This window comes from Anomaloglossus baeobatrachus, chromosome 1 (genome assembly GCF_048569485.1).
Source record: "Anomaloglossus baeobatrachus isolate aAnoBae1 chromosome 1, aAnoBae1.hap1, whole genome shotgun sequence".
Lineage (NCBI taxonomy): Eukaryota > Metazoa > Chordata > Amphibia > Anura > Aromobatidae > Anomaloglossus > Anomaloglossus baeobatrachus.
The window spans coordinates 230,825,618-230,850,885 of NC_134353.1; the positions used below are offsets into that span (position 1 = coordinate 230,825,618).

General features: G+C 47.3%; 1 protein-coding gene across 1 annotated transcript in view; it reads left to right on the forward strand.

The window, feature by feature from the left end:
- The window catches only part of SLC7A11 (solute carrier family 7 member 11), a 418,199-nt gene that overhangs the window by 343,401 nt on the left and 49,530 nt on the right, over window positions 1-25,268 (forward strand). Inside the window, 2 exon segments of the mRNA XM_075348585.1 lie at window positions 14,997-15,146; window positions 16,379-16,556. Coding sequence (XP_075204700.1) covers window positions 14,997-15,146; window positions 16,379-16,556 — 328 coding nt within the window.

Below are 25,268 nucleotides of genomic sequence, written 5' to 3' on the forward strand. Positions count from 1 at the left end.
ATAGAGACGTGCATGAGGGCCTGTAAACCTGAAGTGCCCATTGGAAGGAAGTGGGTCTATTGTAGTATAGCCCTTAGGCAGGGCAGCCAAAAATTGGGAGGCTCCACGTTGTCCCTGGATAGAGACGTGCATGAGGGCCTGTAAACCTGAAGTGCCCATTGGAAGGAAGTGGATGTATTATAGTATAGCCCTTAGGCAGGGCAGCCAAAAATTGGGAGGCTCCACGTTGTCCCTGGATAGAGACGTGCATGAGGGCCTGTAAACCTGAAGTGCCCATTGGAAGGAAGTGGGTCTATTGTAGTATAGCCCTTAGGCAGGGCAGCCAAAAATTGGGAGGCTCCACGTTGTCCCTGGATAGAGACGTGCATGAGGGCCTGTAAACCTGAAGTGCCCATTGGAAGGAAGTGGGTGTATTATAGTATAGCCCTTAGGCAGGGCAGCCAAAAATTGGGAGGCTCCACGTTGTCCCTGGATAGAGACGTGCATGAGGGCCTGTAAACCTGAAGTGCCCATTGGAAGGAAGTGGGTGTATTATAGTATAGCCCTTAGGCAGGGCAGCCAAAAATTGGGAGGCTCCACATTGTCCCTGGATAGAGACGTGCATGAGGGCCTGTAAACCTGAAGTGCCCATTGGAAGGAAGTGGGTCTATTGTAGTATAGCCCTTAGGCAGGGCAGCCAAAAATTGGGAGGCTCCACGTTGTCCCTGGATAGAGACGTGCATGAGGGCCTGTAAACCTGAAGTGCCCATTGGAAGGAAGTGGGTGTATTATAGTATAGCCCTTAGGCAGGGCAGCCAAAAATTGGGAGGCTCCACGTTGTCCCTGGATAGAGACGTGCATGAGGGCCTGTAAACCTGAAGTGCCCATTGGAAGGAAGTGGGTCTATTGTAGTATAGCCCTTAGGCAGGGCAGCCAAAAATTGGGAGGCTCCACGTTGTCCCTGGATAGAGACGTGCATGAGGGCCTGTAAACCTGAAGTGCCCATTGGAAGGAAGTGGGTGTATTGTAGTATAGCCCTTAGGCAGGGCAGCCAAAAATTGGGAGGCTCCACGTTGTCCCTGGATAGAGACCTGTTAGGTTCTTAAAGCCTCCGTGCTTGCATTTAAAAACCGCACGTGTGTGCCTGTTGGTGGCAGCTTTCCGCTGCATTTGTGTGAGTTTTGCAAAAACTTGGATATAACGCACAAGTCTAGTGAATAATACACATCAGCACAGCATTGCAAAATGCGCAAGGGCGTTGTCAACGAACAAGGAAGTGGACGTGATGGTGGTGCAGGCAGAGACCGAGGTTGTGTGCAAGCTCTAATTTCGCCACAACAAAGGGCCACATCTAGTCGCTCGCACGTCCTGTCCCAAATTCTTGGGGACCGCAGCAGTACACCGCTCTTGAACCAAGACCAGTGTCAACAGGTTGTTAGTTGGATAGCGGATAATGCTTCTAGTCAGATTGGCACCACCACAAACACTCTGTCTTCCACACGGTCAAGTGTCAGTAGCCGTGATACTGCACCGCACATTTCAGAACCTGATCCTCCTTCCTACCACCAGGCCGAGTACACGTCCACGGACATTACTGATCCCACACTTGTACACTCGGAAGAGCTGTTCGTTCACGTTTCCATTCACAAATTCTGGCCTCTCGCCAGCTCCTGTTGAAGTGGGCCATGACGAGATTGTATGTACAGATGCCCAAATATTTGAGCAGCCACGTTCTCACGAAGTTGGCAACGTGTCTCAACAAGGGGTGGACGATGATGAGACACAATTGTCAGGAAGTCAGGAGGAGGAGCAGGGTGCGGAAGAGGAAGACGACGTGGTGGATGATCCAGTAACTGACCCAACCTGGCAGGAGGATATGCAGAGCGAGGACAGCAGTGCACAGGGGGAGGGAGGCGTAGCATCCCAACAGGCAGTAAGAAGCAGAGTGGTGGCCCCAGGCAGACGTCAGGCAACTGTTCCCCGGAACAACACGACACAAGGTGCCTGTACAAATGTTAGGTCTTCCCGAGTCTGGCTGTAATACTATTGTATGTATTGAGGATTTCGATTGCGTTAGGGCAATGACAACCAGAGACGAGTTCTTGGTGCAAGACGTTTATAATATGCAACCAGCAAATATGTACATAAACGGAACAAAAACACAGTAGAACATAAATACAGGAAATACCTTCCAGGGACGGAGCGAAAGGGAATTCCCGGGACCGCGCACCGGACTCCCCCAGGGAGACCACCAAGAGCGAACCCCTATACAGGGACTGTCTGGCAATCACCCCAGAAGCCCTAAATGCGCAGCAGCCGGGACACAAAAGGGCAATAGGTAAGTCCAAAAATGTCCGTACGTGATGTGAGTCCAGAGTGGTATTAAACGGAAGGAACCGGGCAGAAGTGCCGACCAAAGACGGCAAACGGAGTCCGGGCACAGCTAGATGATACCAGATGAAGTCCAGAGTCGGTGTCGGTTGTTTTCCAAGAGGATCCGAATAACAATCAGGAACCAAAAGCAGCAGGGCAGGAGCACACAGGAAGCAGTATACTCAGGCACTGGACTAAGCTTTAGGGGCGGCTTTTAAACAGATGGACAGGAAGTAGGGCAACAGAACAGAAAACCCCATGTTAACAAAGGGCAAGCTCTTTCAAAAGAAAACTGGAAAACCCGGAACTCTGACACTGGCAGTTTTTTAAGTTGGCTCCAGATGATTCTAAAAAGGCCATTTGCAACACCTGCCATGCCAGCATCAGCAGGGGTACCAAACCTAGCAGCCTGACCACCACCAGCATGATCAGGCACATGTCAACCAAGCACCCGACTTTGTGGGAAGTACAACAGAGTCGAGGAGCAGTGCTTGCTGATGTCACTGCTACGTCTTCGCTGGTTGTGCATGCGAGCCAATCCCCTGTCCATGCTGCCTGCGAACAAGCCTCCTCCACTCCTGCACCTGCAGTTGCCTACGCAGAAAGAACACCATCATCAAGCACGTCCTTGTCCCAGCGCAACGTTCAGTTATCCATTCAGCAAACCTTTGAACGCAGGCGCAAATACACTGCCAACACCCCACATGCCACAGTTCTAAATGCTAACATTTCGCGACTGCTTGCGCTGGAAATGTTGCCTTTTAGGCTGGTTGAGACAGAAGCATTCCGCGACCTGATGGTGGCAGCTGTCCCACGTTACTCGGTCCACAGCCGCCACTATTTCTCCCGGTGTGCCGTCCCCGCATTGCATAACCACCACGTGTCACAAAACATCACACGTGCCCTGAACAACGCTGTTTCAGCCAAAGTCCACCTAACCACAGACACGTGGACAAGTGCATGTGGGCAAGGCCGCTACATCTCGTTGACGTCACACTGGGTTAATATTGTGCAAGCTGGGACCCAGTCTGAGCGAGGGACGGAACACGTCCTTCACACACCAAGTTTTGCAGGCCCTACCTCAGTCAGGGTTTCACACACACTCTACAGCTCCGGAATGTCATGCTCCTCAGCCTTCTCCTCCTCCTGCGCATCCTCATCCACTTTACCCTCCACACCAGTCCCAAGCTGGAAGTGTCGCGGGCGGAGGAGGGGACGGTGCGCTCTCCCACTGCTCGGGTCCGGCTGACGCTGCTCTACGGCTGCTGCTATCGCTCGTTGGCTCGAGCGATGGCCGGATCCCGGGGACTCGAGCGGCGCTACTCGCCCGTGAGTGAAAAGGGGTGGTTTGGGTTTTGGGGATATTGTCCGTGACGCCACCCACGGTTGTGGTGATTGTGTGGACACCACCGCTGCTCTGGACGGGGATCCCGGGAGCCTGTGACAGGGAGCAGCTTTGTTGTTATTTCTCCCCTCCGTGGGTAGGGGGGTTGGTTGTCCCGGGGCCTGGTGATGGGGTAGAGATGGATGACAGGCGGGTTGCGGGGCCTGATGAGGTGCAGGGTCGCAGGGGCAGCGCTGTGCCGCACGGCATGGAGGTACTCACTCAGCCCAATGATGATGACACAGTTCACGGTAAAACAAGTGGCTGGATGGACGGGTCACTCGGACGGCTGCGGTTGTTCCTCCCTGCAGGTTAGTGATGACTGTCTCTCCCTGCACCTAAGTTAAGTGTTGGTAGTGATGGTTTCCCAACGGTAACCCGCTCCCCGACCTGGATATGGGCCGGAGGAGCCCCTTTTGCCCACAGGCGCTGGCCCTGGGAGACGGTTGCCCTTGGCGGTGGCGGTGTCTCCCCTTCACGGTTGTACGGTTGCCTTCTATCTGGACTTGGCTGTTTGGAAACCCTGAGGTTCCCTTCACTAACGGATTTGGCAAATTCACGGCGACACCAAGCCTTGCCGGGATCCGAAAGTCCTCTGCCAATGGTGCTGGCTTCTCTTTGTATACCGGTCCGGTACGGCCGGGTCACCACCCGTCCACGGTCCTTACGGCAGACTCCAATCGGCCTCAACTGCAGACGGTCACCACATCCTGCCAACCTTGCTGTCCTGTCCGGTCCACACACCCGGACCAACTTCAGGCTCTTTGCTGTCACTTTTCTCCTCTCTACTACTTTCCTCCTTCCACTTCCTTAGCTTAACTCTCACTGCCTGTGTTTTCCCTCCTCCTCGGTGGGTGGAGACCAACCGCCTGGCTCCACACCCTGGTGTGGACAACAGCCCCTGGGGAAGGCAACTAGGATTTTGTGTTTTGACTATGATATGCCTGCAGGGAGTGTGGGGTGTTTAAGTGTTGTGCTCTGTGGCCCCTGGCTTGTCCAGGGCGACAGAGAAGCACTGCAGCACTGCCTCGGCGAAGCGGCAACAGGCAGTGCTGAAGCTAATCTGCATAGGTGACAAACCCCACAATGCAGAAGAGGTGTGGACAGCTCTGAAACAGCAGGCAGATCACTGGCTCACAACTCTGAACCTAAAGCCAGGAAAGGTCGTGTGTGACAATGGCCGGAACCTGGTGGCGGCTTTGAGGCGAGGCCAGCTGACACATGTTCCATGCGTGGCCCATGTGCTCAACCTCGTGGTTCAGCGGTTTCTAAAGTCATACTCAGAGCTGTCTGATCTGCTGATAAAAGTTCGCCGCCTGTCTGCACATTTTCGAAAGTCACCTACTGCTTCAGCCGGCCTTGCCGGCTTAAGACGCCGTTTGCATCTTCCGGCACACAGACTGGTGTGTGATGTCCCCACGCTTTGGAATTCAACTCTGCACATGTTGGTCAGGATATGTGAGCAGAAGAGGGCAGTTGTTGAGTACCTGCATCACCTAAGCCGTCGGGAAATGGGTCAAACTCCACACATAACACCTGAGGAGTGGAGAGGGATGTCCGACCTATGCACCATCCGCCAAAACTTTGAGGACTCCACCAAGATGGTGAGCGGCGATGACGACATTATTAGCGTCACCATACCGCTTCTCTGCCTTCTAAAATGGTCTCTGCTCAAAAAACAACCATGATGCATTGCAGGCGGAGCGCGATGAGTTTGAGCAAGAAACAGTAGTGGGTGTGGGTGATGATAACACACAGCCCAGCCTCGTCTCATCACAACGTGCAGTGGAGGACTATGACGAGGAGGAGGATGAAGACATGGAGCAACTCTCTGGCCAAATTGAGGATATGACATGCAGTCATATCCTCGGTTCAGCGTGGCTGGCCAGAGGACAGGGTAGATGATGAGGAGGAGGAGGAGGAGGAGGACAGCATGTTCAGTCATCGTGTTGGTCAGGATACTGAAGTGATGGCTGTTAAGAGTCTGGCACACATGGCTGACTTTATGGTAAGCTGCCTGTCTCGTGACCCTCGCGTTAAGAACATCTTGGCCGACAATCATTACTGGTTGGTAACACTGTTAGACACACGCTAAAAGGACAACTTTATGTCTCTTATTCCCGAGGCGGAGAGGTCAGGCAAAATGCAGCAGTTCCAGAAGGCCATAGTCACGGAAGTAGGCAAAGCATTCCCCTCACAAAACGCTAGCGGCATAGGTCAGGAATCAGTGGACAACCAAGGCGTACAGCCGAGAGGGGCACAAGTCCAATCCGCCAGAGGTAGGGGAACAGTCTTTAAGATGTGGGACAGTTTTCTCAGCCCCTCACATACCACAGCCCCTGAGGTGAGGGGTAGTGCCACAAGAAATCCTAAGTTTGCCCAGATGCTCAAGGAGTACCTTGCAGATCAAACAACTGTACTCCGACATTCCTCTGTGCCTTACAATTAATGTGTATCCAAGCTGGACACGTGGCATGAATTGGCTCTCTACGCCTTGGAAGTCCTGGCCTGCCCTGCCGCTAGCGTTTTGTCAGAGCGTGTTTTTAGTGCCGCAGGTGGAATCATTACAGATAAACGCACCCGCCTGTCAACTGTAAATGCTGACAGGCTGACTCTGATCAAGATGAACAAGGGTTGGATTTGGCCAGACTTCACCACACACACCAACAGCAAATTACAGCGGAATTTAAAGTTTGTAACGGGAATTTGCCATGTACCTCCACTCACCCATGGTAACACACTTCTGGACTTTGGCTAATCGCTGGACTGCTCCTCCTTCTCCTCATGCGCCATCATGGTGACCGTTACAATAGTTAAGCCGTTGTTTCAGGTATACCCCCAGTGGTAAATTTTTTCGCCCATTCTTTCTGAATGGGCATTACAACGACAGGAGACCCGCTCCTTTGCAATGGGAACAATGTTTTGAGGCCCTCATGCACATCTCTATCCAGGGACAATGTGGAGCCTCCCAATTTTTGGCTGCCCTGCCTAAGGGCTATACTACAATAGACCCACTTCCTTACAATGGGCACTTCATGTTTACAGGCCATCATGCACGTCTCTATCCAGGGACAATATGGAGCCTCCCAATTTTTGGCTGCCCTGCCTAGGGGCTATACTACAATAGACCCACTTCCTTACAATGGGCACTTCATGTTTATAGGCCCTCATGCACGTCTCTATCCAGGGACAACGTGGAGCCTCCCAATTTTTGGCTGCCCTGCCTAAGGGCTATACTACAATAGACCCACTTCCTTACAATGGGCACTTCATGTTTACAGGCCATCATGCACGTCTCTATCCAGGGACAATATGGAGCCTGACGCTGCCACCGACTGCCACACACGTGCTGTTTTTAAATGCAAGCACGGACGCAATAAGAACCTAACTGGTTTTTAGGAGCGACAATTACTGAGAAGTCTGACACTATCAGACACTGCTGACTGACGTGTATTATACACTAGACTTGTGCGTTATATAATAGTTTGTGCAAAACGCACACCTGTACGCTGCCACCGACTGCCACACACGTGCTGTTTTTAAATGCAAGCACGGACGCAATATGAACCTAACTGGTTTTTAGGAGCGACAATTACTGAGAAGTCTGACACTATCAGACACTGCTGACTGACGTGTATTATACACTAGACTTGTGCGTTATATAATAGTTTGTGCAAAACGCGCACCTGTACCCTGCCACCGACTGCCACACACGTGCTGTTTTTAAATGCAAGCACAGACGCAATAAGAACCTAACTGGTTTTTAGGAGCGACAATTACTGAGAAGTCTGACACTATCAGACACTGCTGACTGACGTGTATTATACACTAGACTTGTGCGTTATATAATAGTTTGTGCAAAACGCGCACCTGTACGCTGCCACCGACTGCCACACACGTGCTGTTTTTAAATGCAAGCACGGACGCAATAAGAACCTAACTGGTTTTTAGGAGCGACAATTACTGAGAAGTCTGACACTATCAGACACTGCTGACTGACGTGTATTATACACTAGACTTGTGCGTTATATAATAGTTTGCGCAAAACGCGCACCTGTACGCTGCCACCGACTGCCACACACGTGCTGTTTTTAAATGCAAGCACGGACGCAATAAGAACCTAACTGGTTTTTAGGAGCGACAATTACTGAGAAGTCTGACACTATCAGACACTGCTGACTGACGCGTATTATGCACTAGACTTGTGCGTTATATAATAGTTTGTGCAAAACGCGCACCTGTACCCTGCCACCGACTGCCACACACGTGCTGTTTTTAAATGCAAGCACGGCCGCAATAAGAACCTAACTGGTTTTTAGGAGCGACAATTACTGAGAAGTCTGACACTATCAGACACTGCTGACTGACGTGTATTATACACTAGACTTGTGCGTTATATAATAGTTTGTGCAAAACGCGCACCTGTACGCTGCCACCGACTGCCACACACGTGCTGTTTTTAAATGCAAGCACGGACGCAATAAGAACCTAACTGGTTTTTAGGAGCGACAATTACTGAGAAGTCTGACACTATCAGACACTGCTGACTGACGTGTATTATACACTAGACTTGTGCGTTATATAATAGTTTGTGCAAAACGCGCACCTGTACCCTGCCACCGACTGCCACACACGTGCTGTTTTTAAATGCAAGCACGGACGCAATAAGAACCTAACTGGTTTTTAGGAGCGACAATTACTGAGAAGTCTGACACTATCTGGACTGTTTTACACTGTGTACACCAGCCCCAGATATGATGAAGGCTGGTATACGGTCACCACTAGGAATGGCTATATACCCTGCCTGCCTGCCTGTATACTGCTACAATAGTCCTGACAAGGACTCTTCTGGTCACTAGCCTGTATTCCGACCTGGCTATACCCTGCCTGTATATAGCAACAATAGTCCTGAGAAGGACTCTGCTACTGTACTCCGACCTGGCTATACCCTGCCTGCCTGTATACAACTAGAATAGTCCTGAGAAGGACTTCTGGTCACACTGTTTGCAGCCCTGCTCCGGAACTAACTATAAAGGGCCGCAAAGCTTTCCCTGAAACAGCGACACTCTCCCTGCACTGACTGTCTGAATAGCTGTGAGCAGAGCACAGCGCGCCGGCCGATATAAAGGCTCGGTCACGCTGTGCAGGCCGGCCAATCACTGCAATTCCACAACTAACAGGGCTGTGGCATTGCAGTGGTCTGCCAGCCAATCCCTGCATGAGGGCTGGCTCTCAAAAGAGCGCCAACATGCAGAAATGAAGACCACGAGTACAGCACGAGTATCGCGAGATTACTCGGTCCCCGCCGAGCAGCCCGAGTACAGCGATACTCGTGCGAGTACCGAGTAGTGACAAGCATGCTCGCTCATCACTATTCATTATCATTTGGTTTCATTGCCCTTAAACTGATGACTTGGGTGAAATGTTTTGAATATCCATCCACAAGCTTCTCACAATAGTTAGTAGGAATGGGCCCAAATGCTTACCAACTATTGTGAGAAGCTTGTGGGAGGATATCCAAAACATTTGACCAAAGTCATTCAGTTTAAGGGCAATGGAATCAAAGGCTAATGAAATGTATGTAAATTTTTGACTTTGCAGAAAGAAATAAAATTGCCTTAAAACATTCTCTCTCATTATTCTAGCATTTGGCAAAGATAAATCATTTTGGTTCCTAATTGAGCTAACATGGGAAAGGTTTATTCTGATTTAATGTCAGATAGTGAGAAAAACATGCAGATGTGTCTTTTTAGATGGTGTATGTAAACTTCTGGTTTCAACTGTATATCCCTTAATGTCAAATAAAAACATCCTATACTCACCTCCTAATGGGGCAGAATAATTTATAAATATGGGCTCATAATTGTTTACTTAGAGAGATTTAAACTTCTGCTGAGGTTTCGGAGTCTGATCTTTCTCAGCATGATCCGTTGATGCAGCAAGTTGGTCTCCTCCTCCCCTTCTTCTTTATGTCCTACAGGTCTCTGATCATCTTCTGACTGCCGGTGTTGGTCTTGTTCCTCCTGCCTTTCCATTGATGTTGTCACTAGGTATCCCAGGGTTTGCTTGACATTGTTATTGTTATGAAGATAATTAGTAGTGGCTAATTGACTGCTGCACTTGAACTTTCCATGGACATACAAGGTTCATCTTAAGTAAGTGAGAGCAGCCCAATAGCGGCCACTATTTAGCTGTAGGGCTTACATGGGATAAAAATTTCATATAAGCCCCTGGAGACTAGCAACATCATCACTAGAACAGCATCCAGTGGGGGGAGAAAGTAAAGTGTTTATCTTTTTCATTGGTGAATACAAGTTGTAGTGTTTAGAAAGGGGTTATCAACGTAGTGTATGACCCCTTTAATAAATGTTTAGAGTGTGGTACTTAGTGGTGAAAACCTGTTTTTATGCTCCTTTTAGGTGGGTTGTCTCATCTAGAGCCATTATAGCATATGGTAAGATATGTCATAAATTTCAGATAGTGTAAATCATGGCTATCGAGAATAAGGCCCTGGTGTCAAAATATATATAGGATATTTAGGCTATGGAACCTACAGCCTATCTCTATAAGATATTTATGGCATAAATGTCCTATATGGGAGAACACATTTAAAGGCAAGCTGTCGTCAGGTTTTCCAAAGGTAATCAGAGAGCAGCATGATATAGGTATAAAGACTCTTATTCCAGTGATGTATCATTTACTAGTGTTCTTAGTGGTATTTTGATAAAATCCCTATTTTCTCTCCTGTGTATCTAGCAGTTCTCTGAATGCCAAGCTCTGTACAACCTCACCCACACCACTGACTCTCAGCTTTCTGTTTCTACCTGTACATTGTCAAAAAGCTGCTAATAAGTAGTGGGGGCAGGATTACAAAGAGCTGGGAGATTATACGGCATAAGACAACAACTAGTCCTCCAGTGATGCTCTCTTGCTAATAAAAACTGAACGATATTGAAACTACAACAAGCATCTAGTAATTGAATCATCAATAAAATCAGGATCTCTGCCACTAAATAATGTGCCTTTTCTATAAAGCTGAATCTATTCAATGAAATCAGTCAGTCTATCTCAATTTCTATTTGTCTATTTATCTATTTAGTCAGATATTGATATTGCACAAATATATAATATATATAAATAAAATATATACAAAAAACAATAAAATATATATAATAATAATTGTATTAATTTATATAGCACTATTAATTCCACAGCGCTTTACATACATTGGCAATACTGTCCACATTGGGGCTCACAATCTAGAGTCCCTATCTGTATGTCTTTGGAGTGTGGGAGGAAACCGGTGTACCCAGAGGACACCCACGCAAACACGGGGAGAACATACAAACTCCTTGCAGATAGTGTCCTTGGTAGGATTTGAACCCAGGACCCTAGTGCTGCAAGACTGCAGTGCTAACCACTGAGCCACCATGCCGCCCGTGATATATATGTACATAAGTCAGCGGAGACACGGAGCTGTTCATTCAGCACCACCGTGGAATCACATTGACGGATCGACCAATTATTGCAGTCTCCTGTTTGGAAATCTGTAAACAGCTCAAAATGAAGCAGTTTCCAAAATTAACCAACCAAGAAAATATAAGAAGTGCCCAAAATATCTTTATATATATATATATATATATATATATATATATATATATATCTTTTATATATATATATATATATATATAAAAAAAAGATTTATATATATATATATAAAATGTATGTATATATATATATTTTTTTTATATATAATATATATATATATATATATATATATATATATATATATATATATATATATATATATATATATATATAAAGATAGATATATATAAAAAAAGAGTTTTATATATATATATATATTTATATATATATATATAAAGATATTTTGGGCACTTCTTATATTTTCTTGGTTGGTTAATTTTTGAAACTGCTGCATTTTGAGCTGTTTACAGATTTCCAAACAGGAGATTGCAATAATTGGTCGATCCGTCAATGTGATTCCACGGTGGTGCTGAATGAACAGCTCCGCGTCTCCGCTGACTTATGTACAGATATATATTGTTTCCCATCTTTCATTGTTATTGTAGTATCTCGGCAGCTGTTATTGCTGGAGCTGAATGCTTCTCATCTCCACTACTCAGAGACCATGAAAGGTCAGGTTTTAAGACTTTCTCCACCGGAGCACAGACAGTCTAATGCACTAGATTACATCACGGCTTGTTATTGATCAATAGGATAAAACTTAATGCCTGCCCAATCTGTGCCCATTCATTAACCTATTCATATTCTATTCTTTTACAAAATATCTTACAACCAAACAAAAACTATATTGCAGGCCGTGAATAGTAGAAATTAAAATCCACCCCCTCTAATATGTGACAGACACAGCAGAGATTGATTAGTTGCTCTACATGACAGCTCTGCTAGATCAGCTCAGTCCATTGGATGACATTTTGCCCTCAGTGAATCAGCAGAGTATAATGGAGTTTGTCATTTCACTCAACTCATTATGTGTGTGCAATCTATGGTTTACAATAGGATCTCAGGTAATAATTCTAAGCCTTAGGAAAGGGTCCGTTCCTTCTAATATTTTCTGCACTTCGTTTCTGGATACAATCATTTATAAACTTTGCAAATTCACTATTATGTTATAATAACTGTCAATGTTGTTTTCTGTCTTTTTCCTATACACAGAGCTTATATATTTTTATACCTATTATACAAATTTTTGTCAAAATTGTGACCTAAAAATTTAACTCCCAATATGAATTGCCAGTTGGCAAACTGCTCAGATATACAATTACATGTAGCGTTCAGTCCTGCTACATTTAGCAATAAGTTTACCCTTCATATAACATTTTACATCACCGAATCTTCACTATTCCAATGATGGTATGATGGTATAATACTAATCTACAGAAGCATCGTCATAATATTACTGTAACCCTTTCACAGCATCACTGTCACTTGTACATCACGTAGGGTTAAAAAAGCTGATGAACTGCCAACTACTGTAAGGTGGGCTTTACACATTACATCATCGCTAGCGATTGCTAGCGATGTCGAGCGCGATAGCACCCGAACATTATCGCTACAGCAGCTTCACATGCACATACCTGCTCTGCAACGTCGCTATGACCGGCGAACCGTTCGTTCAGCGTCACAGAGACGTCACAGCAGCGTCACTGAACCGCCGCCCAACAGAAAAGGAGAGGAGGAGATGAGCGGCCAGAACATCCCGCCCACCTCCTTCCTTCCTCCTTTTCCGGTGGATGCAGATAAGGAGATGTTTGTCGTTCCAGCGGCGTCACACACAGCAATGTGTGCTGCCGCAGGAACGACAAACAACATTGTACCTGCAGCAGCACCAATATTATGGAAATTAACGACGTGTCAACGAGCAACAATTTTTCAAGTTTTTGTGCTCGTTGATCGTTGCTCATTTGTGTTACACGCTGCGATGTCGCTACCGGCGCCGGATGTGCGTCACTAACGACGTGACCCCGACGATATATCGGCAGCGATGTCGCAGCGTGTAAAGTACCCCTAAGGCTATGTTCACACGTTGCTTTTTTTACAGTTTCTTTCTGCAGAACAACCTGTTGTTTCCAAAAAATAAGATTTGCCACGTTTTTGGTGTTGTTTTTTGACTACAGTGCATGTTTTAATAAAGTTAGTTTCACTCACCACAAAAGTAGCAAAAACACAACGTGTGAACAATGCCTAAATCATGTAAATGCCAAAAGCTTCATGAAAAGTTACCTTCAAATTGTGCAAAGGCTATTATACTGTTTGGACAGCTAGTGAGGCCATAACACAGTGTGACGAGGTATGGGGGCCATTATACTGTAAGAAGGTCTATTCTACTGCATGTAGGGCTGTTTGGAGGTCTCTATTGGGGATAACAGTGTGTTGGGGGTCACCATACTTTGCCAGAGTAGTTGGGGGGTACAGTTGTGTCATCTTACTGTGCGTGTGGAGGGTACTATGGAGGAATTCACTGTCCGGAACAATACAGTGTTTGTGGGGCAGTTTTGTTGGCAATAATACATAATGGCTGCAATAAAAGGTGAATATATGGGCTTTAGTGAGAGGAAAAGTATTTTGTAAGGGCTACAAAGTTGTGAGGTGTGCTCTTTTGTGACCTCGCTGAACATTATATACATATATTTTTTGGGAGTGTGTGAGGGGGGCCCAATTATAGCCTCTGCTACAGTCCCAATAATTTTGATGTACACCCCTATTCACAATGTACATCTATGAGACTCAGAGATGTAATTAACCCAAATACTGACCAAAATAATCCTTCCCTAACTTTCCCTGTATACACTAGCATAGATAAAGGAATCTTTAGAAAAGGTATTTTTAAAGATCTTTTATCTTATGCTAATGAGGGTGGGGACTAGTCCCAAGGGTGTTTTATACCCCGACTAGCCACCCTGTTAGTACGTTAGCACGCCCGCAGGGACATACTAACATGCTATTCAATGCAGCATCACCAGAGGTGCCACGCTTGCCTGTGTTCACTGTGACTGCGTTTCTGAATGCCGGGCACTTCCGGTCATGCACAGTTTGAAGCCGGGTGTACCCATCCTGGATTCATAGAGATCTACTGTGCATGATTGGAAGTGCCCAGCATTCAGAAGCGTGGTCACAGTGAGCACAGGTACGCGCGGCACCTCTGGTGATGCTGAATTGAATAGCATGTTAGTACGCCCCCTGTTGAAGTTCTAACATGCTAAGAGGGCGGCTAGTCAGGGGATAAAACGCCCTTAGGACTAGTCCCTATGCTCATTAGCATAAAATAAAAAATCTTTATAAATACTCTTTCTAAAGATCCCTTTATCTATGCTACTAGATGCATGGACAGTTAGGCGGGAATTAGCAATATGTACCTAGACCTGCTCGTGGTTCTGAGTGCATATTGCACCTGACAGGTTCCCTTAACAAATCAAATTCCTTATCGAATTGCTTTTACGATAATACCCTATTATAAAAATTAAAGTAGCTTCCAAGGTGGAGCTTTACGTGAACACATACCATTTAGTAATAACAGATTTTCACAAGGTAATTCACATTCTGTACTAATCTGTAAAATAATACCCTAAGACTGTAAATAAAGGGGAACATGCAGTCTCCTGCATATAAGCCATAACTGATTTACAGATAAGCATTTTTTGTAAATACACAGATGTGGATAATCCTTTCTACTTGAGCGTATTGATTCTGTAAAAATTAATCTCTTCTTTTGCAGTATCCACTAACAATGGTAATGCTTTTCACCGGGGATATCTACAGCCTCCTGAATTTCCTCAGCTTTGCTCGGTGGCTTTTTATTGGCCTGGCTGTTCTTGGACTCATTTATCTGCGGTACAAACGACCTGAGATGCATCGCCCTTTCAAGGTACACTCACCTCTGGGTCTGACTGACATTAATCTTGATATGCCGCACAGAAGCTTTCAGTGTCAGGGGATATTGAAGAAGATTGTGTATCACCAACTAATATACAGCCGTCTCTATGTTTAAGCTGTGTTAGACAACATGGCTAACCATTTCTAGGAAAAAGTTTTTATTGTATCATTGGATCTTTGGTTCTGATTTTGTCTTTATAGCTCCTTAGAAGAAAGTAGAAATAAGCTTTATTTATGAATATTTTATTTTTTTAATGAGTTATGGCCATTGCCGGGTCATAAAATGTTCTTGCGTAGGATGGTTGAAAGTATCATATTAGCATATTCTCATCCAAGCTTTCGTCGCGGTACGTCAGTGGTTCAAAACCTATGTGTGAATGATGATACTCTCAGCTAATATTTCAAAAGCATGCCAACTTAGTTTACCAGAAAGCATGCTTATTTATGCGAGAATTATTTTGGATTATATTTACATAGTTTTAGCTTCAAACTCGCTTATACTATACATGATTTTATTTGCTTGTTGAGCTTGTTAAGGGTGTGATTTTCATTCTTCTTAACTCCTTGCAGCTTGACCATAAAAAAAGTTTATAACAAGGTTAATCGTATAGATAATGCTGTATGTGGAAACAATAATCAATCTAATTTCCTCTATTTTTATGTATTTCTAAGAAGAAAAAAGCCTAAAAGAAATCAGTCTTTTTGTCTTAATGATAAATTGATATCCAATATGTATAAGGCCTGTTTCAGACGTCAGTGATTCTGGTACGTATGTGCGAGTTTTTATATGTACCAGAATCACTGACATACGCAGACCCATAATAATCAATGGGTCTGTGCACACATCAGGGATTTTTCACTGACCGTGTCTCCGTGCAGCGTACACATGTGTCCATGATTGCCGCACGGAGACATGTTCATTTTTTTCTGGCATCACTGATGTCCCACGGACAACACAATGGTGTGATCCGTGAAATACGTACCAGAAAAAACAATCACAGATAACGGATAATGTATCACGTATTGCACATGGACAACCCACGCAGTGAGTCATGTAACATGGAGGGACATAGGAATTTTTTACACGTCAGTGAAAAACGTCTGTGTTTTTCACTGACATGTGAAACAGGCCTAAGATAAATAACACTATTTACATAGAAGGCCATTATTGCATCGCAATGTACTGGTAGGTTTGTAAATAACCTTTTTTTTTGTTCTTTTCAGGTACCAATCTTTATACCGGCATTATTTTCCTTCACCTGCTTGTTCATGGTCACTTTGTCACTATATTCAGACCCAATAAACACAGGGATCGGCTTTGCCATTACGCTGACTGGAGTTCCTGCTTACTATCTGTTCATAATCTGGGACAAGAAACCAAACTGGTTCCGAAAATTTTCAGGTAAAGTCGGTTAAGTTGTACCATAAATCACAAATGAACAGCAGAGACAATTATGCTCATTTTTCCATCTTTGTGTTGAGAACTTACCATAAATCTTTTATTCTTGTAAACATTCCACATAATGGTTATAGTTTATACATCTATACTGTATCATGTATAGTGCAATATTAATCAATAAGACCTGCTAAGTAGAGATGAGCGAACCTGAGGTTAGATGCCCAGAGTTTGGGTTCGGAAACCAACTTCCCATAAAACAAAGTTCGGGTTCGAAATTCGAGTGAGTTACGAGTGCAAGTCACTCAAGCGAACAGCGCTGTGTTGGATATGAGTGATGCTCAGCACCTTGCAAACCTGTTGCAGTGTTTGAACAGCTCGCGCTGGGGGTAAAATAAGCATAATCTGAGAGAGTGTGCACACACAAACAAAAAAAATTGAAAAATCCTGCCCACCTCCCTCGGAAGTGTTCTAAAATACGGCTGGTAGTATGTGGTTGGAATCAGAAAATTCCCAATTACTGACTTCCAATAAGGTTCAGATCCAGTCGGGGTCAAAACCAAACCTTATCTAAGGTTCGACAGTATCTGGCGAACTGGACTTCCAAAGGTTCACCCATTTTTACTGCTTAAGGGGGCTTTACACGCTGTGACATCTCTAGCAATTGCTAGAGATGTTGTGAGCGATAGTACCCGCCCCGTCGATCGTGGTGATCGCTGCCATAGCAAAAAATATCGCTACGGCAGTGTCACACGCACATACCTGTTCAGCGACGTCGCTGATGCTGCTGAACAATCCCTCCTTCAAGGCATCAGAGTGATGTCACAAAAGGGCCATCCAATAGAAGAGGAGGGGCGGAGATGAGCGGCCAGAACATGCCGCCAACCTCCTTCCTTCCTTAGTTTCTGGTGGTTGCAGGTAGGATGATGTTCGTCATTCCTGCGGTGTCACGCACAGCGATGTATGGTGACGCAGAAACGACGAACAACCAGCGGCATGCACCACCAACGATATTATGAAAAGGAGCGACGTGTTAACGATCAACGATTTTTGTCGTTTTTGCAATCGTTGATCGTCGCTCCTAGCTGTCACACGCTGCGATGTCGCTAACGACGCCGGATGTGCGTCACAAACATCGTGACCCCGACGATATATCATTAGCGATGTCGCAGCGTGTAAAGCACCCTTAAGTCAAGAATATATCTCTATCTGAAAACATATACGTAAATCTAAGGCATCTCAGCTTAATTCCTCATAAAAATTACTGCATTAAGAATGTAGGTCATGCAGGTTCATATTTGGTACCTTCAGAAATCAATGATCTTACATTGCAATTCCATTTACCACCAATTTCATATGGGTATACACAGAAGTTTTGTCCTCTGATTTATATGGAATCTATTCCATCCCTATTATTTTACTAAAACATTGTAAAGCCTATGTGAAATGAGAATTTTAATGATTAGCTTGCTATTAAAATTCTATTCAGTTCCTGAGCTTTGACAATTAGCGATGAGACCTCCAGCTCCTTACTTTCTACTGCAGTTTATTGAAGCACAAAGAGCAGACATTGCATGCGTGAGCTGTGCTGGGACTGTAGCCCCACAGTCATGCACAGTCCATTTACAGAGTGGGACAGCCCTGTGGTGTGCACTGAACAGCAATGTCATGGAGGGCATAGTCAGTGGTCTTCAGCAAGCGAAGGATGGAGAGCATAACTCATAGAGACAATGAAGAATCCACAGAGAGCAAATAATTTTATGAAATCATGATTTTGACAATTATCATTATTACTAGTGATGAGCAAACTTTTTCCTGAAAAATGCTTGAGTTCCCCATTGACAAAAGGTTATACTCAATACATGAGTCAAGCCTGTCTAAGCGCTGATTGCTCATTAAGAGACTGGGCACCCGAGCATGCTAGTGCTCCCTCATCACTAATTAATATACATCCCTAGATTTCTGGACATCTATCGTCTGAATTCTATGCCTGTGTGGCTTGGATGGGCTGTTACTAGAGATGAGTGGACCAGTGGTAGTTGAGTTCATCGTGTTCATCCGGTTTGGGACCTGGACTTGACCTGAACCCCAGTGGAAGTCACATTGGGCAGTTCGGATCTTCGCCCACATGTAGCCATCTAAAAACAGATATAGTATGTGAGCTGTGGGGTAAAAAACAGAATGCATTGCCTTCTGGAAAAGCATAAAGGCACAAAAGAAGACCTTGAAGGAAGTTCAGAATGTAAATAATAACAGATTTCATTGAAAGATACAAAGGGCCAAATGGGAGCTAAAAATGAAAAATACAGTTAAAGGGGGGACTTGGGGACTCAATTGGATCCATTATTTATTTTTATTTTTGTACCCAGAAAACCAGTTCATAGTAACAGTCACCCAGTGTGCTGACATACAGATACCCTTAGCAAGGCTTTGTCTGAGACCTAGAGGCATGTCAATTTAGACAACACATTTTATAGATTTATATATTTAAAGAGATTTTGACAGCAGGATTTCACACCTCAAACAATTTACATGCACATGTAGATCTTTGAAAGACAAGTCCAGTAATACCTTTACTTGGCCAGTCTGTTCCTCCATATCTGAGGAATCAGCATTAGAAATGATATGCAAATAAATCTAAAGAGCTATTGTAGATGTGAAGCCTGTGTCACTCCAGAGCTATTCCCAGCCCAGTGCTTCCTCACCCAGCTCAAGTGACAGCCTATATGTGTGACTTCAGGTAAAGGAGGTCATTTAAGCAGGAGGAGGAGGCATTGAGTGAGGAAAAGACCTGGAGTGATGGAGGCTTCAGGACCAGCTTCATTTGTATATGAATTCAAATGTTGACTGCTCAGTAACAGAGGAATGAACTTTACATAAAAAAAAATATTGCTGGAATTATTTTTTAACCCCTTCACGACCATAGATGGATCTTTCCGTCATGGTGTCCTGGGCCTTAACGACCAAAGACGGATCTTTCCGTCATGGCGTAATCGCGGCACCGGAGCCTCCGGTGACTGCGAAAAGTTAGCATAAACTGCAGATTCGGGGAGGAGGGGACCTGTACCTGACCTCAGGAGGGGTGGTGCCTCCTCCCTGGACCTACGTAGGCTGTGATTGGCTGACGAACACCGCTCAACCAATCACAGCCACTGTAATGTTCCAGCCATTTAAAATGACTGAAACATTGAAATCCAGCCCTGACCAGTGCAGCTGTAGCACTGGCCATTGGCTGGAGCTGGGTGACCTCACTTGATCACCCTCCCCCAGTTCCAGCAGCTCTGATTGGAGAGATCGGCCTTGTGACCGATCTCTTCAATCACCATGGACCTGTTGACGGTGACCGCCCCCGTCACCATCACTTGTCGTCCCTGCAGCACGCCAGCACAGTGTGTGTGTACAGTGCAATGGCAAGGCGACAAGCTCCGGTCCCATGCTGTTATGTGACCGGAGCATGGGACCCGGAAGTTGCCGCGCTGCCATTGCACTGTATGAAACCGGCGAAAAGCCTCCCGATTCGCTGCCGCCGCTGCCCTCCGCGATCTGCCATCTGTCTCCCCGATCTGCTGCCCGCACGCCCACCCCTCGTATCTGCTGCCCGCACCCTCACCCCCACACCTCCCAATCCGCATCCGCCGCTGCCCTCCGCGATCTGCCACCTGTCTCCCCGATCTGCTGCCCGCACCCCCACCCCTCGTATCTGCTGCCCGCACCCTCACCCCCACACCTCCCAATCCGCCGCCGCTGCCCTCCGCGATCTGCCACCTGTCTTTCCGATCTGCTGCCCGCATCCCCACCCCTCATGATCTGCTGCTCGCAACCCCACACCTCCCGATCCGCCGCTGCCCTCCGCGATCTGCCACCTGTCTCCCCGATCTGCTGCCCGCACCCCCACCCCTCGTGATCTGCTGCCCGCACCCCCACCCCCACACCTCCCGATCCGCTGCTGCCCTCCGCGATCTGACACATGTCTCCCCGATCTGCTGCCCGCACCCCCACCCCCACACCTCCCGATCCACCGCTGCCCTCCGCGTTCTGCCACCTGTCTTTCTGATCTGCTGCCCGCACTACCACCCCTCATGATCTGCTGCCCGCAACCCCACACCTCCCGATCCGCCGCTGCCCTCCGCGATCTGCCACCTGTCTCCCCGATCTGCTGCCCGCACCCCCACCCCTCGTGATCTGCTGCCCGCACCCCCACCCCCACACCTCCCGATCCGCCGCTGCCCTCCGCGATCTGCCACCTGTATCCTAGATCTGCTGCCCGCACCCTCACCCCTCGTATCTGCTGCCCGCACCCTCACCCCCACACCTCCCAATCTGCCGCCGCTGCCCTCCGCGATCTGCCACCTGTCTTTCCGATCTGCTGCCCGCACCCCCACCCCTCATGATCTGCTGCCCGCAACCCCACACCTCCCGATCCGCCGCTGCCCTCCGCGATCTGCCACCTGTCTCCCCGATCTGCTGCCCGCACCCCCACCCCTCGTGATCTGCTGCCCGCACCCCCACCCCCACACCTCTCGATCCGCCACTGCCCTCCGCGATCTGCCACCTGTCTCCTAGATCTGCTGCCCGCACCCTCACCCCTCGTATCTGCTGCCCGCACCCTCACCCCCACACCTCCCAATCTGCCGCCGCTGCCCTCCGCGATCTGCCACCTGTCTTTCCGATCTGCTGCCCGCACCCCCACCCCTCATGATCTGCTGCCCGCAACCCCACACCTCCCGATCCGCCGCTGCCCTCCGCGATCTGCCACCTGTCTCCCCGATCTGCTGCCCGCACCCCCACCCCTCGTGATCTGCTGCCCGCACCCCCACCCCCACACCTCCTGATCCGCCGCTGCCCTCCGCGATCTGCCACCTGTCTCCCCGATCTGCTGCCCGCACCCCCACCCCTCGTGATCTGCTGCCTGCACCCCCACCCCTCTCGATCCGCCGCTGCCCTCCTCCGTCTGCCACAGTGTCACCGCTCTCCCCGATCTGCTGCCCGGCCCCTCCCCCTCGTGATCGGCTGCCCGCCGCCTCTCCTCCGTTATGTGCTGCACGCCCCCTCTCCTCCGTTATGTGCTGCGCGCCCCCTCTCCTCCGTTATGTGCTGCGCGCCCCCTCTCCTCCATTATGCGCTGCGCGCCCCCTCTCCTTCGTTATGCGCTGCGTGGCCCCTCTCCTCCGTTATGCGCTGTGCGCCCCCTCTCCTCCGTTATGCGCTGCGCGCCCCCTCTTCTCCGTTATGCGCTGCCTGCCGCTCTCCCTCGTGATTGGCTGGTGCCCCCTCCCCTCCGTGATGTTCTGCCCACTCCCCCCCACCTCTCACCCCCGTGATCGGCTACCCGCCCCCTCCCCTGTCACCCCCGTGATGTGTGCTCCCTCCCCTGACACCCCCGTGATGTGTGCTCCCTCCCCTGTCACCCCCGTGATCTGTGTCCCCTCCCCTGTCACCCCCGTGATGTGTGCTCCCTCCCCTGTCACCCCCGTGATGTGTGCTCCCTCCCCTGTCACCCCCGGGATGTGTGCTCCCTCCCCTGTCACCCCCGTGATGTGTGCTCCCTTACCTGTCACCCCCATGATCTGTGCTCCCTCCCCTGTCACCCCCGTGATCTGTGCTCCCTCACCTGTCACCCCGTGATCTGCTGTCCGCTCTCCTGCCACCTCTCACCCCCAGTGATCTGTGCTCCCTCACCTCTCACCCCCATGATCTGTGCTCCCTCACCTCTCACCCTCATGATCTGTGCTCTGCTCACCTGTCTCCCCGTGATCTGCGCTGCGCTCCCTCTCCCACCTCTCACCCTCCCCGATCTGCTGCCTCCTTCATCTCCTGTCATCCTGCTGCCTAGATACATCCTGTAAGGTAACTATCCCCAATCTCACCTCCCACTCCCCATCCCCCCCATGCACCCTTCACCCATCCTCTGCCGTTCCTGCATCCACTGCGCCCATCCGCCCCCATACTATCCCAGCCGCCTCCGTCTCACAATCACACAGGATCCCTTTATATGCCGCTGCCTCCCCAATCTGCCGCCCCCCATCTGCCGCTGTTCTGATCCATCCTGTAAGTATTGTTCGTGGCTCTTTTCTAACTATCCCCAATCGCATCTCCCACTCCCTCTCCCCCCCCCTCCTCCCCCACCTGCTTGCCGCCAAGTGCTGATCAGCTACATGATTGGCTGATCAGGTACGTAATTGTTGCTCTAGTTTTTGCTTTTTTTGTGCACCCCAAATTAAAAAAAACAACAAAAAAACTTGAACAATTAGGTACCTGATCAGCAATCGTCCTGCAGTCATACTCGACTTTGGACAGGACTTATTTTTTTCATCCCACCTAGTCCCCCCCTTTTTTTGCAGAACATTCGTGCGTGCGCCCTGTTTTTTTTTCTATGCCATGGGGGGTCTAGTTTCCAAAATGGGGTCACATGTGGGGGAGCTCCACTGTTTCGGCACCTCAGGGGGTCTCCAATTACAACATGGAATACGCTAATTATCCCAGACAATTTTGCGTTTGAAAAGTCAAATGATGCTCCTTGCATTCCGAGCCCTGTTGTGCGCCCAAACATTTGATTTCCTTCACATATGAGGTATCTGTGTACTCAGGAGAAATTGCACCATACATTTTATGGTGCAATTTTTCCTGATACCCTTGTGAAAAAAAAGCTACCTGGTTGAAGTAACAATTTTGTGGTAAAAAAATTTTTTTTTATTTTCACGGCTCAACTCTATTAACTTTTGTGAAGCCCCCAGAGGATCAAAGTGCTCAATAAACATCTAGATAAATTCCATGAGGGGTCTAGTTTTCAAAATAGGGTCACATGTGGGGGAGCTCCATTGTTTCGGCACCTCAGGGGCTCTCCAAACGCAACATGGTGTGGCTAACGATTCCAGCTAATTTTCTGTTCAAAAAGTCAAATGACGCTCCTTCCCTTCGGAATCCTGCCGTGCGCCCAAACATTGTTTTTTCGCCACATATGAGGTATCTGCGTGCTCAGAAGAAATTGCCCAACAAATTTTGGGGGTTCATTTAATCCTGCTACCCTTGTGAAATTCAATATTTGAGGCTAAATTAACATTTTTGTTGCAAAAAGTAAAATGTTCATTTTTTCCTTCCACATTGCTTTAGTTACTGTGAAGCACCAGAAGGGTTAATAACCTTCTTGAATGTGGTTTTGAGTAGCCTGAGGGGTGCCGTTTTTGGAATGGTGTCATTTTTGGGTGTTTTGTGTCATGTAGATCATTCAAAATCGCTTCAAATGTGATGTGGTCCCTAAAAAAAGTGGCTTTGAAAATTTTGTTGTAAAAATGAGAAATTGCTCATAAACTTTGAACCCCTATAACTTCCTTAATTTTTTTTTCCCAAAATTGTTCTGAGGTAAAGTAGACATGTGGGAAATGTTATTTATTAATTATTTTGTGTCATAAGTCTCCAAAAATTCAAAGTTTGAAAATTACAAAATTTTCTAAATTTTCGCGAAATTTCCCTATTTTCATAAAGAAACGCAAAAAATATCGGCCTAAATTTACCACTAACATGAAGCCCAATATGTTACAAAAAAACAGTCTCATAATCACTGGGATCCGTTGAAGCGTTCCAGAGTTATAACCTCATAAAGTGACACTGGTCAAAATTGCAAAAAATGGCCTGGTCTTTAGGGTCAAAATAGGCTTGGGGCTGAAGGGGTTAAAGGGAATCTGTCAGGTCCCATATGCATTCTGACCTACGAGCAGGGTGATGTGGCCTAGAAACCCCTTCCTACCCATCCCTGTGTTCTAATATTGTGTAATATGAATGTATAAAAAAAGTTTTATTACTTACATGTTCCCTATGTAAATGATCAGAGGGTCTAGTCCCCTGGGCGTCACATGGTCCAGTGAGCGTTTGCATGCTTTCCGTGGTATCACGCCTCTGTGAGTGTGATACCATAGATTTACATGATTGATGTCACCTTCAGCTCCTTGAGTTTCCACGCATGCGCACTTACCATTCCCACAGCCTTGTTATCCGGGAGTTTGCTTCTCGTCTTCAGACGCGCTCTGCACATGCTCAGAAGACTCCTGTGGTTCCGGTCATGCGCAGAGCGCGTCTGCAGCCGACAAGCAAGCACTCGGATAACAAGGCTGCGGGAATGGCAAGCGCGCACGCGTAGAATCTCAAGCAGCTGACGGTGATGTCGCTAATGTAAATCCATGGTATCACGCCCACAGGGGCATGATACCACGGAAAACATGCAATCGCCCATGGGGAGATGCGACGCCCAGGGGACTAGACCCTCTGCTTATTTACATAGGGAACACGTAAGTAATAAAACTTTTTTTTTTTATTTTTTTACAACCATATTACACAATATTAAAACACAGGAATGGGAAAGAAGGGGTTACTAGGCCACACATCATCCTGCTTGTAGGTCAGAACTCATATGGGAACTGACAGGTTCCCTTTAAAGAACAAAATACACATATAAATAGTTTGGGGATGAAATCCCTCTGATAGATTCCCTTTAAGGGTGGTTTCACACATCCGGCATTTTGCCGGATTGCCGGATCCGGCACACTCTAGTACAGTGCAATACAGTACAATGGCATTGCAGCAAGCTCCGGTCATATGCTCTGGTCACATGACTGCATGTGACCGGAGGTTGCCGCCATGCCATTGTACTGTATTGCACTGTACTGGAGTGTGATAGATTCAGTAATCCAGCGAAATACCGGATGTGTGAAAGCACCCTAACAG